General features: G+C 47.3%; 1 protein-coding gene across 2 annotated transcripts in view; it reads right to left on the reverse strand.

Annotated features, from left to right (window-relative positions):
• Positions 1-9,138: 9,138 nt before the first annotated feature.
• Positions 9,139-17,639, reverse strand: part of LOC140409045 (NAD(P) transhydrogenase, mitochondrial-like) — a 343,808-nt gene continuing 335,307 nt past the window's right edge. Inside the window, exons 22-23 of one of the 2 annotated variants that reach the window (XM_072497084.1) lie at positions 11,016-11,202; positions 9,139-9,233 (exon numbers count right to left, since the gene is read on the reverse strand). In XM_072497084.1, the coding sequence (XP_072353185.1) occupies positions 11,050-11,202 (153 nt within the window). In that variant the 3' untranslated portion in view covers positions 9,139-9,233; positions 11,016-11,049. The remainder of the gene's footprint in view (positions 9,234-11,015; positions 11,203-17,639) is intronic. The other variant, XM_072497085.1, reaches the window with a different exon arrangement.

Here is a 17,639-nt window from a genome sequence, read left to right on the forward strand (position 1 = left end):
CTGATGCCGGACAGAAAAAGCGGTATTGAAATCGCCGACAGCAATTGCAGCTTTCACCACCATATAGTGCAGCACTTAGAAACAAAAACAAATTCTTTAAAAAAAAAATTTTTTTAAATAAATTTAGAGTGCCCAATTCATTTTTTTCCAATTAAGGGGCAATTAAGTGGCCAATCCATCTAGCCTGTACATTTTTGGGTTGTGGGGGCAAAACCCACGCAAACACGGGGAGAATGTGCAAACTCCATGATGCACGATCAATGACCACTCAAGCGAGGTTGTAGTCCAACTGAAGGCTTTAATAAGCTAGATGTTTCCCCCAGCAGCTCAGGTACAGAATGAAGGCTGCTGGGGCGGCACGGGCTCTTATACCCCGCCTAACAGGGCGGAGCTACCATAAAGTTTGACCAATGGGAAACATACAATATCTACCAATGGTGTTCCAGCATTACCAGGTACCGTAATACCTCTACAGAAACTACCACATTCACCCCCAGTTAAAAAAGAGTTTGGCGGGGGTGGTGGCCTGACATTACAGCATGGTAACGTGGTAGAAATTATAGTTATGGAGGTACCGTAATACCTCCGTACAGCGTTTTGTAACAATTTACAATTCTATTTACTATTGCCAATTTATGATTCATAATTAAGTATACACTTTAAAATGTAACAATAAGTCGATTGGGGGCCCTGGTCGTCCTCTGTGATCGTCGAAGCTTCGGTGGTGACTCCGGTGGAGGCTCGGGCGTCTGTGACTCCGGGAGCATGGCCTCGATCCCTGTGGCAGCTTCAACACCCCTAGACGGCGCTGGTGGGGAAAACAGTTGACCTGGGACAGGAGCGTCTGCGGGGTGCGTCGGTGGGCCTAGACGGGGCCGGAGGAAGGACTGACCCTCCTGTAAGGTGCAAAAGTGGGAGGGAGGGTGGGACTAGTGGCAGGGGTGTATGTGGGGCTCAAGCGGGCGCCAGGTATCGTAGGGAGACCGTATCTTGTCGGCCATCAGGGTACGCCACGTAGGCGTACTGGGGGTTAGCGTGGAGAAGATGGACCCTCTCGACCAACGGGTCTGACTTGTGCGCCTGCACGTGTTTCCGGAGCAGGATGGGTCCGGGAGCTGCCAGCCAGGACTGGAGCGAGGTCCCAGAGGAGGACTTCCTGGGGAAGACAAGGAGACGCTCGTGAGGTGTTTGGTTGGTTGTGGTACACAGCAGTGATCGGTTGGAGTGGAGGGCATCCGGGTGACTGCCAGTGGGAGACTGGGAGATTCCTGGACTGTAGGGCCAGTAGGACGGTCTTCCAGACCGTTCCGTTCTCCCTCTCTACCTGTCCTTTACCCCGGGGTTTGTAACTGGTCGTCCTGCTCGAGGCGATGCCCTTGCTGAGCAGGAATTGACGCAGTTCGTCGCTCATAAAGAAGGACCCCCTATCACTATGTATGTAAGCGGGGAACCCGAACAGTGCGGAGATACTATGGAGGGCCTTGATGACGGTGGTTGCGGTCATGTCGGGGCAGGGGATGGCGAATGGGAACCGGGAGTACTCGTCAATCACGTTAAGGAAGTACGTGTCGCGGTCAGTGGAGGGGAGGGGGCCTTTGAAGTCCATGCTGAGGCGTTCAAAGGGACGGGAAGCCTTTATCGTGTGCGCTTTCTCTGGCCGGTAGAAGTGCAGTTTGCACTCCGCGTAGATTTGGCAGTCCCTGGTGGCTGTCCTGACCTTCTCGATGGAGTAGGGCAGGTTTTCGACTGAGGAGTGGCGGATTTCGGAAGCATGGAGGGTACGTGAGAAGAAGGCCACGGGTCTTCCCGCTTGGTTGAGAGTTGCCGCCAGAGCTACGTCAGACGCATCGCTCTCGACCTGGAAGGGGAAGGACTCGTCAATGGCGCGCATCGTGGCTTTTGCAATGTCTGCTTTGATGCGGCTGAAGGCCTGGCGGGCCTCTCTCGACAGGGGAAAAACTGTGGATTGGATCAGGGGACGTGCCTTGTCTGCATAGTTGGGGACCCACTGCGCATAGTAAGAGAAAAACCCTAGGCAGCGCTTCAGGGCCTTGGAGCAGTGAGGGAAGGAGAACTCCATAAGGGGGTGCATGCGTTCAGGGTCGGGGCCTATAACTCCATTTCACACTACGTAGCTGAGGATGGCTAGGCGGTCGGTGCTAAACACACATTTATCCTTGTTGTGTGTAAGGTTAAGGATCTTTGCGGTCTGGAGGAATTTTCGGAGGTTGGTGTCGTGGTCCTGCTGGTCGTGGCCGCAGATGGTGACATTATCAAAATACGGGAATGTTGCCCGTAAACCGTACCGGTCAATCATTCGGTCCATCTTGCGCTGGAAGACCGAGACCCCGTTGGTGAAACCGAAGGGAACCCTTAAAGAAGTGATAGAGCCGCCCGTCTGCCTCGAAGGCAATGTATTTGCGGTCACTAGTGCGGATGGGGAGCTGGTGGTAGGCAGACTTAAGATCCACCGTGGAGAAGACCTTGTAATGCGCGATCCTGTTTACCAGGTCGGATATGCGGGGGAGCGGGTACGCGTCCAGCTGCGTAAACCTGTTGATGGTCTGATTGTAGTCGATGACCATCCTATGCTTCTCCCCGGTCTTTACCACCACAACGTGAGCTCTCCAGGAACTGTTGCGAGCTTCAATGACTCCTTCCCTCAGTAGCCTTTGGACCTCTGACCTAATAAAGATCCGATCCTGGGCACTGTACCGTCTGCTCCTGGTGGCGACGGGTTTGCAATCCTAGGTGAGGTTCGCAAACAGGGAAGGCGGGTTGACCTTGAGGGTCGCGAGGCCGCAGACAGTGAGCGGGGGTACAGTGCTGCCGAATTTGAAAGTTAGACTTTGGAGATTACACTGGAAGTCTAAACCTAGGAGTGTGGCCGCGCAGAGGTGGGGAAGGACGTAGAGCCGGTAATTTTTAAACTCCATTCCCTGGACTGTGAGGTTTGCTATACAAAACCCCTTTATCTCTACTGAGTGGGAACCGGAGGACCGAGAAATTTTTTGATTAACGGGGTGGACGAGGAGAGAACAGCGCCTGACCGTGTCGGAGTGTATGAAGCTCTCCCAGAGTCGATTAAGCAGGACATCTCGTGCCCGTTGATTAGTACAGTTGTTGTAGCAGTTGAGAGTGTCCGAGGCCGGGACTGATTCAGGGTCACCGAGGCTAATCTCAGCAGTTGAGTGTTCTCTTCGGGCGGTGTGTGGTCAGCCGAGCTGGGGTCCTGGGAGTCCATCCAAGATGGCGGCTCCCATTGGTCGCACATGGCTGGGGGTGCACAAAATGGCAGCGCCCATCCATCGAACGTGGCGTCCGTGGGACAAGATGGCGGCACCCAGGGGCCGCACGTGGCCCTGGAGTAGGAGGATGGCGACGCACGCTGGTCGCACGGGGACCGTGGAGAGGTTTGTGGCGACGGTCCGCATTCGCTGCCCGAGACCGCGGCAACCGCACGGGCCTGGCATACCACCACAAAGTGGCCCTTTTTACCGCATCCCTTGCAGGTGGATGCTTGGCCTGCCCGTAAAAGTAGCAGCAGGGCCCCCCGGGGTTGCCAGGCCGCCTTGCAACACAAGCTTGTGAAGGGATGGGGGATGTCTCGGGGTCGGCTGCGGAGCAGTTCCACGCTGCCCAGGGGGCTGCCGCGCGGTCGGGAACGTAAGCGCGGGTGTTTCTGGAGGCCACATCCAGCGAGCCTGAAAGGGCCCGTGCCTCGTTGAGGCCTAGAGTGTCTTTTTCCAGCAATCGCTGGCGGATTTGGGAGGACAGCATACCTGCCACGAAAGCGTCCCGGATTAAGAGTTCTGTGTGGTCGCTCGCCGAAACTTACGGGCAGCTGCAATTTCTCCCCAACACCAGGAGTGCACGGTAGAATTCTTCCAGCGATTCCTCAGGGATTTGTCATCTCGTTGCTAGCTGATGTCAGGCGTAGACCTGGTTTACTGGGCGGATATAATGTTCTTTTAGCAGCTCTATTGCTGCATCGAAGTCTTCCGCTTCCTCGATGAGGGTGTAAATTTCTGGATTCACCCTTGAGTGCAGGACTTGCATTTTCTGTTCTCCCGTGGGTGTGTTTTCCGCCGTTCCGCGATATCCTTTAAAAAATGCCAGCCTTGTGCTTGAAGATTGCCGCTGAGTTCGTCGCATGGGGTCTGAGTTGCAGACACTCCGGCTTGATTCGGAGCTCCATCCTTTTAAATCTAGCTTATTAAATTGATGCACAATCAATGACCACTAAAGCGAGGTTGTAGGCCAACTGAAGGCTTTAATAAGCTAAATGTTTCCCCCAGTAGCTCAGGTACAGAATGAAGGCTGCTGGGGCGGCACGGGCTCTTATACCCCACCTAGCAGGGCGGAGCTACCATACAGTTTGACCAATGGTAAACATACAATATCTACCAATGGTGTTCCAGCATTACCAGGTACCGTAATACCTCTACAGAGACCACCACACTCCACATGGACAGTGACCCAGAGCTGGGATCGAACATGGGACATCGGCACCGTGAGGCAGCAGGGCTAACCCACTGCGCCACTGTGCTGCCCAACAAAAACAAATTAACGGGTTCAACGAAGTATCACTAGTGGGTGGCCTCTGATTTGCTCTCCCCACCAGCAACTCATAAAATCAGGCACTCGATGATCTAGCGCAATTTTTAAAGGCCACCCCTATGCACAGCTAACAAATCTGGAACCGTCTTCACCAAGTGCACCCACCTGGCAATCCTGCAACACAAGCATGGCACCAAGCTGGCACAACCCTAGCATCAAGCTGGCACTACTCAGACAGGGCCCTCTCCCCTTGAGCATTGTACTCATCTCCAAGCTCCCTTGGAATTACTGCTTTCCAGGTGCATGCCTTCTGACACCAGTCGTGCTTCACACTGTTGCCTTCTTTACTTTGGGGTGAACCACAAGCTGTTTCTTATATCGACCAAATGACCACACAACCAACATGTTAGTTCAAAAACACAGTTTATTAATAACACAAGACTTGTATCTCTATGCAATAACACACGTGGCTCCGCACTAAACTACACCTAACGACTAAGATGACCTTTACTTAACTTCGAGTGACCGGCACTGTACGAGATAAGGCCTTTATCCGGGTCCATGTGGTTGGTTCGGAAGTGGTTGGGTTCGTCTTAACTGGCCTCGTCCTTCAGAAATGGTCGCAGGTCCTTGAACTTGGTTGTTCTGCTGCAGTTGGTCGCACACAGGCTGGTCCCAAAAGAGACCGATCTCTAGTGCGCATGGCTTTTTATCCTTTGTCTCATTCGCGCCATTTTGGGCGGTCCTTACTCCAGGTCCAATGGATCGATAGAGTTCTCGATCACCCTCATCGATCTCAGCCAATTAGGGGGCGGATACCTCGATAGGTAGGCAGGTCCTAGCTATCATTGTCCCAGGCACGTAGGCCTTTCCAAATAAGGGGGGGTGGCACCGGTTAGTCGCTACTGTTGTAACTCCTTGATTCAAACTCTATTGTCCTGGGGGAAATGTTGATTGAATTTTAATGGATACAAGTTTCAGCCAAGTTTGGTTTCTTTGCGCAATACACAGAGGTTGTGTACTTGTCTGTGTCGCAAATTGACCACAATTCCCATGGTCCTTTGCAGGTGGCCATTTTACATGGCTACAACACCTTCCTGACATCTTGCTGCCATGGATGGATGTTTTGACATGGGAGGTGTAGTGATTGTGGTGACTGTCACAGTACTGCCAAAAAGGGCCACCTGACTTGAGAGATCAATGGGGACCAAAAGTGAGAGATGATCCCAGAGGGTGGAGGCCTCTCTTGAGCAGAATACATCTTGCAGTAAGCATGTAGGACTTGGAGCTGTGCTCCAAGGCAGCTTAGTGCTGCAAAACCTCCTGGTACCAAGTTACTCTTTATTAATAAATACCTTCCTATTCCTATCAAAGTCTTAAGTCTCTTCAAAATACCAGAAGTGTGCCACAATACATGCCAGGGGATGATTCCGGCATATCGGCCTGATAATTATATGATCATTATTATGATGAAGTTCCTGACATTGAACATTGGGAAACGCAGCCCGTCACTGATGGGGAGGTGACAATCGCTTCCTGGTTTGACGTTTGCGATTTTAGCTTTCTCGTAATATTTTCAGGTCCCGTCGTCAAACCCGCCTGACGTGAGTGAACGGGAGCGGAAAATCCCCGCCATCATTTCAGGTCGATGACCTTTCATCAGAACCGCTGATGAAATATTGTCCCCCTTCGAGTGCTCCACTCGCTCCATTGGTTCTGTTCCAATTATGTTCAAACCACACCATCCAATCACGTTAATTTCTATTCATTTCACACTCAGCTATATGCTGATAGATTGGCAGGAATTTGTATGCAACTTCATGCTGGCAGAATGGCCGTAATTTCTGGTTCAACCTCCAGGCCAATCTGTATTTACTGATGGTAAACGAGGAGTGTTGGCCGGGACACCTGTACAGCTCCTTGCTCTTTTGTCATTCGTGGCATGGGACCTTTTACTTCCATGAGAGCTGGCAGATGGGGTCCTGGTATTGAAATTAATAGCCTGGATAATTTTGAAGTCTGAGAGAAAGGTGCCATTAGCTGAACTAAATTGACACTGGAAAGTTACTTAAAGTCCAATAACTGCTGGCTTTAGGAAAGGATGGTATACATATCTATTTATTGTCAAAGATCTGCAATCCGTGGTTGATAAAAAAGCAAAATATTCAACCCAATAGTTTTCGTAGAAAAATGAGTCACAAAGTTCCAGTTATTAATTTGAAGTATAATTAAATGCAACTCAGGTAAAATTCTTTTAATAAGATTAAGTCACTCATCAGTGGCCTGACAATTTAGGTTATGGAAATCTACATATTACAACTTGTATTTATATTGCACTTTTACCATACTAAAACATCCAAGGTGTTTCACAGGAATGTGAGAAAACAAAACCTGACACTGAGCCATGTAAAACAATAGTGGGGCAGATGGCCAAAAAGCTTGCCAGAGATAATTTTGAAGGAATGTAACAAAGAGGTTTGAAGGGGGGATTCCAGAGTTTGGAGCCGAGGCAAGTAAAGGCAAGGCGAGCAATATCATGGAAGAATTGGAATCAGAAAACCTCAAGAAGTCAGGATTTGCTGAGTGAGGATATCTTGATGGCCTATTGAGCTGGAGATTACAAATCCTGAAGCAAAATACTATGGAGGGATTTGAAAAGAATATTTTGTTGCTTGACCCAGGGCCAATGTAGATCATCAAGCACAGGCATAATTAGTGAATGGGACTTTGTGCAAGTTAGGTCGCAGTAGCAGGGTTCTGGATGACCTCAAGTCTATGAAGGGTATTGTAGGGAGGGAGGCTAGACCTCCAATATTTATTCTGTGTTAACTCACCTCACGACTCCACAAAGCCTGTCCACCATCTGCAAGGCTCAAGTTGGAAGTGTGATAGAATACATTCCACTTGCTTGCAACTCCAACAACACTCAAGGAGCTCAACATAATAGAGTACAAAGCAGCCCACTCGATCAGCATTCCATTAACCAATTTAAACATTCACTCCCTCCACCACCACTGCACAGACGTAGCAGTAGTACCATATACAAGAAGAACTGTAGCAACATCACTAGAGCTCCTTCGACAGCACCTTCCAACCCCACAAATCTCTGCCTCCTAGAAAGACAAGGGCAGAAGATGCATGGGAACACGACCACCTTCAAGTTCCCCCCCAAGGCTCATACTATTCAGATTTGGAAAATATCTCTGTTCTTTCATTGTCGCTGTCACAAAATCCTGGAACTCCCTCCCTAACAGTAAATTGGGTGTACCAACACCACGTGGACTTCAGCAGTTCAAGAAGGCGGCTCACTGCCACCTACTCAAAGGGAATTAGGGCTGGACAATAAATGCTGGCATTGCCAATGATGGTCGCATGCCATGAATTTTTTAAAAAGTAGACAAGTCGAGGTGACAAAGGCATGGATGAGGGTTTTGGCAGCAGATGAGCTAAAGCACGGCAGAGATAGGCAATGTTACAGGGATGGCACAGATCTTTGTCATGGCACAGCGAAGTGCTCGGAAGCTGACCCTGGGAACAAATATGACACAAAGGTTCTGAATATATGTTGCCAACAGGCCCAGCTCTCAGTAACTGAACGTACGACAGCGACTGCAAAAACATCGCACTGGACAGCCACAGTAAGGCAAATATAAGGATTAACCCATCCCTCCCTATGTACACAAAGTTAGCCAGCATATTATATAGTTTAAAATGGAGCTACTTCAAGACAGGAATATAATTTTAGTATTTTCAGATGTTACAAGGATCACCCAGGTCAGGTTGCTGTCTTTCCATCAGTTTGTTTTATCTAAACCAGTATTCAAAGATTCCCCAATGGACCGGAGCATTTGCAGTGGATAAAGGATCACAAAGGTCCGAGGAGCAATCACTAGTCTCAACTGCATTAGCTAAAATTGCAGGGGCAGCAATAGTGGCACCACAATTCACCTCATAGCTGATGGGTTGGGGATGGGCAGGAGCGGTGACTGAGGTAGTAAAACTTCCCAGCCATGGTCATTATCCTAGCTGAGGAGCAGAAAAAAGGGGACAAAAAAACATGTGATATCAGAAAACTCGTCTCAGTTCTCAGCTGTGATCAAATGGGCAGCCAAGAGTCGCTGCAAAGATTGATCAGTGAACAACAGCGATAGCAGTGAGGTACCCATAGGTGCCTAGTGTTCATGGAATCAAAGCATAGGAAAGGGTCACTGCCTTGCGTAGAACATAAAAATATGATTTATTTTTACAAAGCAGCTTCAGTGCTAAGTATTCCGATCACCCTGGTAATAAAGTGAAAATTATGACTGTGTGGGCAGATTTGTGCTGTAAACTCCTGCACTCTTAATTTCACAGGGGACCCTCCACAGCCAAATACAAAGCCTTGAACCTACTTGTCTGTACTGGACCGTAGCCCAGAGGCCAGTCTTCAAACCTTACCACACCAACCACTTCTTTGAAATGTTGACTTTAATCTTCCATATGATTAAAATGCTTATTAAACAAATTACATTCGTAAAGATCATTAATGGTGTTTCAACAGTTATTAATCTGTTTAAATGAAAACAAACACTAGCTGGACAGTTTGGTCAAGTTCTTTATTAAACTATTTTCTTTGATGAGCCCAATGTAAAGACTCCTGTTGGTTTCTTATTCGGGAGCACGCTGACTTTAATCTGCAAAATAGAAAATTCAATTTCCTTTATTTAAAAATTTAAGAATGTGGGTCCATTGTAGGCAAACATAACTTGGAACAACATGTAGCACCTTTACACCTATGTTTACATAACCAAGTATTTTACAGCCAAAATGATCTAAAGTTCTAAGCACTGAAACCTTTACATAAATAATTGTGAATGTTACATTTTGTTGCATGAAATTTTGCCCTTCCACCCCCCAATTGATTTTTGGAATAGATTTGTTATACAATGCCCTGTACTGTAAACTATTCTGTGATCTGACCACAGAACCAAGTGAACAGCACAACGCACTAATTAAAACTGGCTGCCAGTTTTACTGTTTGATGGACCTTACAACCCAAAATTAAAAATATAACTGAATGGAACTGAGTACAATGGCTAATAAGCCAAATCATTGTTGTTCTTATGTGGCAGAATTCAATTTAAAAACGGCCTTCATAAAGCACTATTGCCACTGATCAATAACAGTTGAGCAATGTGAATTGATCCAGTCAGAAACTTAAGAGGTAGATAGAAAACTATTTAAAATTAGCCTTTCAAAAAGATTTTTGAGGTGGTCCCAATATGTAGGTTATGTAAACATATTGCTTCATTGTTATTTTACAAGTTCCACAAAATCCTTCATAAAAAGAGTTATTGTAGATTCCACACTAATCTGACACAACAGTCATTTGTTGTCTCTTGCTTTTGCACAATACACACAATATGGTCCATCGTTTTACAGCCTGTTGGCTGTTTTCCACTGCAGCAATGTCACATCTTTGATAACATTTGTAATCAATTGAAAATTAAAGTCCATTTTATCAGTATATATACGGTAGAATATCTGGCGCAAAGTTTTTCAATGCAATATAAAAAGATGTTTCTATTATTTCGCTGGCTGACATTTCTATGAAAAGAAATGACTGTTTTGAAGCATGTGGTTTGTTGAACACATTTTGGCTTACTGACAATATTTATTCAGTTGTGCATATTCCAAATGTTGAAATTTTGCTATTGAATAATTGCTGGCCTAGGAGTATTTAATATATTGTAGAGCAAATCTTCTTTGGCGGCTTTACAAGGGGGACTTCATAACAAGGGGCACATTATATAGTCCACATCATATGCTTTCTCTATTAACAGAGGCAACCAGAAACATGCATGTTGTTTAGTACAGCAACTTCAAGATAAAAATTCACCTGCCCCATGCCTCATCACACAGCTACGAAAAATACATTGTGAGCAACTATTTTCCTTGATCCAAAGTCAGCAAATTTAATTTCCAATGGGTATAATGCTGTACAGTGTGCTAACAATTTTGAAACCAGTATAAAAGTACATAAAAACAAGGCAAGCAATCAATCCAAATCACAGAATCATAGAATCCCTACAGTGCATAAGGAAGCCATTGGGCCCATTGAGGCTGCACTGATCCACTCCAGCCTATACCCATATAACATGACCCCATAACCTAACTTGCACATCCCTGGACACTAAGGGACAATTTAGCATGGTCAATCCACCTAATCTGCACATCTTTGGACTGTGAGAGGAAACTGGAGCACCCGGAGGAAACCCACATAGACGCAGGGAAAACATACAAGCTCCACACAGACAGCCAAGGCCGAATTGAACCCCGGTCCCTGGTGCTGTGAGGCAGCAGTGCTAACCACTGTGCCACACAAATACGGGTGTACACCATCTTTTCCTTTAAAATCCTCCAGATCCAACAATTTAGTTACTTTGAGCCATTTGCTTCTGATCAATGCAGCTTACTTTAAAGCCTTAGCTGCCAAACATTTTGTTGCATTTAGCTGGGTCCAGCTGATTCTTTCATTTTTGCATACAGGGCATCACACGACTTCTTTGCATCACCCAACAACATAGCAGTGTTGGGTTTGTAGAAGACTGGGTTGTCAACAGCAGCATAGCCGACTCCTAGAGACCTCTTCAACACAACGACCTGGAAAAACATCAACATCAGTCATGAGTCGGTAACTGAAGCCTCTGCTCGTAGTTCAGTGGATAAATCAATATATCGAGACAGTCCCAGGTTTGATCGCTAGCTGCTGCAGTGTCAGCAGATCTAAGCCAGAGCAACAAATTACTAGAAATACCATTGACCAGAAACTTAACCAACCTAGCCTTAAAAATACTGTGGCTACAAGAACAGGCCAAAGGCTGGGCATTCTGTGGCAGCTAATTCACCTGCTGACTCCCCAAAGCCCGTTCACCATCTACAAGGCAAAAGACAGGAGTGTGATGGAATACTCTCCACTTTCCTGGATGAAGCGCTTGAGCAGTGCAGCAAAAGTAGGAACTTAAACGTGGAATTAGGAAGGCTAAAAGGGGCCATGAACTGTGTTTAGCAAACAGGGTCAAGGAGAATCCCAAGTCTTTTTATACATATATTAGGAGCAAGAGGGAAGCAAGAGATCGAGTAGGCCCACTCAAGGACAATGGAGGGAAGTTATGGTGGAACCACAGGAAGTGGGTGAAATCCTTAATGAGTACTTCACCAGGGAGAAGGACATGATGGATTTTGAGGTCAGGGATAGGTGTCGGATGTTGAGGTCAGGGATAGGTGTGTGAACGCTCTTGAGACCGTCAATATATAAAAGGAGGAAGTGTTGAGTATCCTAAATTGCATTCGGGTAGATAGGTCCCCAGGCCAGATGGGACCTATCCCAGGCTACTGCGGGAGGCAAGGAGAAAAATAGCTGGGGCCGTAACAGATATCTTCAGATCCTCTGTGACCACAGGTGAGGTTCCAGAGCACTGGAGAATAGCCAATGTTGTTCCCTTGTTTAAGAAAGGGATCAGGGATAATCCAACTAATTATAGGCCAGTGAGCCTGACATCAATGGTGGGGAAACTTTCGGAAAAGATACTGAGGGACAGGGTGTATGCACATTTGGAGGGAAATGGACTAGTTCATGACAGGCAGCATGGTTTTGTATGGGGAAGATCATGTCTCACCAACTTGGTTGAGTTTTTTGAAGAGCTGACAAAGAAAATTGATGAGGAAAGAGCTGTGAATGTAGTTTATATGGACTTTAGTAAGGCATTTGACAAGGTCCCACATGGCAGCCTGGTACAAAAACTAAAATCACATGGGATTCGGGTGGGCTGGCTAGATGGATACAGAACTGGTTTGGTTACAGAAGACAGAGAGTAGCAGTGGAAGGGTGTTTTTCAGAATGGAGATCTGTAGCTAGTGGTGTTCTGCAGGGATCAGTGCTGGGACCTCTGTTATTTGCAGTATATATAAATGATCTGGAGGAAAATGTGGGTGGTCTGATTAGTAAGTTTGCGGATGTCACGAAGATTGGTGGAGTTGCTGATAGTGCCGAGGATTGTCAGAGGATACAACAGGATGTAGATAGATTGGAGACTTGGGCACAGAGATGGCAGATGGAGTTTAGAATCATAGAATCATAGAAGTTTACAGCATGGAAACAGGCCCTTCGGCCCAACCAGTCCATGCCGCCCAGTTTTTACCATTAAGCTAGTCCCAGTTGCCCGCACTTGGCCCATAACCCTCTATACCCATCTTACCCATGTAACTATCTAAATGTTTATTAAAAGACACAATTGTACCCGCCTCTACTACTACCTCTGGCAGCCCATTCCAGACACTCACTACCCTCTGAGTGAAGAAATTGCCCCTCTGGGCCCTTCTGAATCTCTCCCCTCTCACCTTAAACCTATGCCCTCTAGTTTTAGACTCCCCTACCTTTGGGAAAAGATGTTGACTATCTACCTTATCTATGCCCCTCATTATTTTATAAACCTCTATAAGATAACCCCCTAAGCCTCCTACGCTCCAGGGAAAAAAGTCCCAGTCTATCCAGCCTCTCCTTATAACTCAAACCATCAAGTCCCGGCAACATCCTAGTAAATCTTTTCTGTACTCTTTCCAGTTTAATAATATCCTTTCTATAATAGGGTGACCAGAACTGCACACAGTATTCCAAGTGTGGCCGTACCAATGTCTTGTACAACTTCAACAAGACGTCCCAACTCCTGTATTCAATGTTCTGACCAATGAAACCAAGCATGCCGAATGCCTTCTTCACCACCCTGTCCACCTGCGACTCCACCTTCAAGGAGCTATGAACCTGTACTCCTAGATCTCTTTGTTCTATAACTCTCCCCAACGCCATACCATTAACTGAGTAGGTCCTGGCCTGATTCGATCTGCCAAAATGCATCACCTCACATTTATCTAAATTAAACTCCATCTGCCATTCGTCGGCCCACTGGCCTAATTGATCAAGATCCCGTTGCAATCCTAGATAACCTTCTTCACTATCCACTGTGCCACCAATCTTGGTGTCATCTGCAAACTTACTAACCATGCCTCCTAAATTCTCATCCAAATCATTAATATAAATCACAAATAACAGTGGACCCAGCACCGATCCCTGAGGCACACCACTGGTCACAGGCCTCCAGTTTGAAAAACAACCCTCTACAACCACCCTTCTGTCGTCCAGCCAATTTTGAATCCAATTGGCAACCTCACCCTGGATCCCGTGAGCATTAACCTTCTGCAACAACCTACCATGTGGTACCTTGTCAAAGGCTTTGCTAAAGTCCATGTAGACAACGTCTACTGCACTGCCCTCATCTACCTTCTTGGTCACCCCCTCAAAAAACTCAATCAAATTTGTGAGACATGATTTTCCACGCACAAAGCCATGCTGACTGCCCCGAATCAGTCCTTGCCTCTCTAAATGCAGGTCCATAGATCCTGTCTCTCAGAATACCTTCTAGCAACTTACCTACTACAGACGTTAGGCTCACCGGTCTGTAGTTCCCAGGCTTTTCCCTGCTGCCCTTCTTAAACAAGGGCACAACATTCGCCACTCTCCGATCTTCAGGCACCTCACCTGTGGCTGCCGATGATTCAAATATCTCTGTTAGGGGACCCGCAATTTCCTCCCTAGCCTCCCACAACATCCTGGGATACATTTCATCAGGTCCCGGGGATTTATCTACCTTGATGCGCTTTAAGACTTCCAGCACCTCCTCCTCTGTAATATGCACACTTCTCAAGACATCACTATTTATTTCCCTTAGTTTCCTAACATCCATGCCTTTCTCCACCGTGAATACCGATGAGAAATATTCATTCAGGATCTCACACAACTCTTGTGGCTCTGCACATAGATGCCCTTGTTGATCCTTAAGAGGCCCTACTCTGTCCCTAGTTACTCTTTTCCCCTTTAAGTATCTGTAGAATCTCTTTGGATTCTCCCTTGCATTATTTGCCAAATCAATTTCATGTCCCCTTTTTGCCCACCTGATTTCCCTCTTAACTCTATTTCGACAATCTCTATACTCTTCAAAGGATCCACTTGATCCCAGTTGCTTATGTACGTCATATGTCTCCTTCTACTTTTTGACCAGAGTCTCAATATCTCGAGTCATCCAGGGTTCCCTACTTCTACCAGCCTTGCCCTTCACTCTAAAGGGAATGTGCTTACCCTGCACCCTGGTTAACACATTTTTAAAAGCCTCCCATTTACCAGCCGTCCCTTTGCCTGCCAACAGTCTCCCCCAATCTACCTCTGCAATTTAATCTGGACAAATGCGAGGTGATGCATTTTGGAGGATCAAATCCAGGTATGAATTATACTATAAATGGTAGAACCCTTAGGAATATTAACATATAGAGCGATCTGGAAATGCAGGTCCATAGATCCCTAAAAGTGGCAGCACAGGTGGCCAAGGTGATTAAGACGGCATATGGTATGCTTGCGTTCATTAGCAGGGGCATTGAGTGCAAGAGTTGGGAAATCATGTTGCAGGTGTATAAAACCTTGGTTAGGCCGCATTTGGAGTATTGCGTGCAGTTCTGGTCACCACATTATCAGAAGGACTTGGAAGCATTGAACAGAGCGCAAAAAATGTTCACCAGGGTATTGCCTGGTCTCGAGGGTGTTGGCTTTGAGGAGAGGTTGAATAAACTAGGATTGTTTTCACTGGAAACACGGAGGCTGAAGGGTGACCTGAGAGAGGGCTACAAAATTAAGAGGCATAGACAGGGTGGATAGTCAGAGGCTTTTTCCAAGGGTGGAAGTGTCAATTACAAGGGGGCACAGGTTCAAGGTGAGAGGGGAAAGTTTAAGGGAGATGAGTGTCATGATATCCAGGTAAACATCATAGCACATACATACATACATACTGATGGACAGATCAACGGACCAATCAACACACACACAACACGACAGCCAATCACAGGCAAGAGCATACACAGCACAAAACAGGGAACACGACACTTCCTGGACACTCGAGCAGGAGACAGCTCAGGGCACAGAGCTCATAGCAAGCCACTCAGACATCCACCATGTGCTGAGTGCCACTACAAGATAGAATTAGGAATAGGTCCACAGATTCAAGGGTTATGATCGAACCTCAGTAAACAGTTTACCTCTGTAAATAGATGTTTGAAATAAAACTGAGTTGTACCATTCGCAACCGTATTGGTTCGTCTGTGTAGCAGAGTACCCAACACTTCATAGTACCAGGAGTAACTGTGGTACCTACCTACAAATCCTCCTGAAACTGCCATCCTGCGTCATGGACACCGTCAACACACCGCAGCCGCTGCAAGTCGCTGGAAACCTCGGCGTTAATTGGAAACTGTTCAAACAGCGCTTCCAGCTCTTTCTGGAAGCCAACGAAAAGGAGAGCGCCTCGGACACCAGAAAGATCGCAATCCTCCTCACCACGGCAGGTCAACACGCCATCCATGTCTACAACTCCCTGGTGTTCGCGGAAGGTGAGGACAAGACCAAATACAAGACGGTCCTTTTCAAGCTCGACCAACGCTTCAACGTCGAGGTCAACGAGAGCTTCGAGAGGTATCTCTTCCAGCAACGCCTGCAAGGTAAGGATGAGCCCTCTCAGTCATTCCCTACGCATCTCCGTATCCTCACGCAGTCCTGCGGTTATGACACCACCTCTGATTCCATGATTCGGGACCAGATCGTTTTTGGGGTCACCTCGGGCACCCTACGCCAACAGCTCTTAAAAATTAAAGGCCTCACCTTAGCCTCCGCAATCGAAGCCTGTGTCCTGCACGAAAACTCGACTAGCCGCTATACCCAATTTCAGGCGGCCGAATCGGCGCGGCAGGGGTCCTACGCGGCCGGATCGGCGAGGCAGGCGTCCTACGAGGCCGAACGGGTCCAGGCGATCGAGTTCCTCCCGGCCCTCGGCCCGGACGAGGGCGGCCATTTTGCGCGCTTTTCGAGGCCTCCCGCGCTTCTGCGCGCCAAAAACGACAGCAACACTGAGGAGCGTGATGCGCAGAAGCGCTCGACGCAAGACCGAACTGCGCATGCGCGGTGGCGCAACAAACGCCATGACGTCAGGACGTGCGGTAACTGTGGAGCCGCACATTTAAAGCGGCAATGTCCTGCAAGAACCCGACAATGCCTCCGCTGTGGCAAGGTGGGCCACTACGCTACCTGCTGTTGAGCGGCTCAAACTGCCAATGTTCCCCAACTCCGACAACCTCGCAGGGACGTGCGGACCATTCAGCCTCCTTACTACGAGTCGTGCCCAGACGATATCCGGACCAGTGACACAGACGCCTTCCGTGTTGTGGTCATTGATGGGAACCGAATGTCTCCAGCCAGGACCCACCAGCCAATGGAAGTTAACACTGTCAATCCGGGTGATGAATGGTGTGCCGCCCTAACGGTCAACCCAAATTCGTCGCCCACCTACTAGACTGGACTTATGAGACTGTTTGTACATTGAACTCATACTACCACTGTGTTAATATCTTTCTGTTCTTATCGTTACAGGAATTCGTTTTGTCGTTCAACATTTCCCCATTCTTTGTTTATGGTACAACCTCGTTGTTATGTCACACCCGACATCGCCCCTTGTATATAGTTTAGCCCCATGTACATGCTGTAGATATTGCACACACACACATTTAGCTACACTCAGTACACATCTCTATTTATGACCACATAGGCACATGTTCTTGTAAAAAAGGGGGGATGTCATGATATTCAAGTAAACATCATAGCACATACATACATACATACTTATGGACAGATCAACGGACTAATCAACACACACACAACACAACAGCCAATCACAGGCAAGAGCATACACAGTACAAAACAGGGAACACGACACTTCCTGGGCACTCGAGCAGGAGACAGCTCAGGGCACAGAGCTCATAGCAAGCCACTCAGACATCCACCATGTGCTGAGTGCCACTACAAGATAGAATTAGGAATAGGTCCACAGATTCAAGGGTTATGATCGAACCTCAGAAAACAGTTTACCTCTGTAAATAGATGTTTGAAATAAAACTGAGTTGTACCATCCGCAACTGTGTTGGTTCGTCTGTGTAGCAAAGTACCCAAC

The sequence above is a fragment of the Scyliorhinus torazame genome, chromosome 3, assembly GCF_047496885.1.
Source record: "Scyliorhinus torazame isolate Kashiwa2021f chromosome 3, sScyTor2.1, whole genome shotgun sequence".
NCBI lineage: Eukaryota > Metazoa > Chordata > Chondrichthyes > Carcharhiniformes > Scyliorhinidae > Scyliorhinus > Scyliorhinus torazame.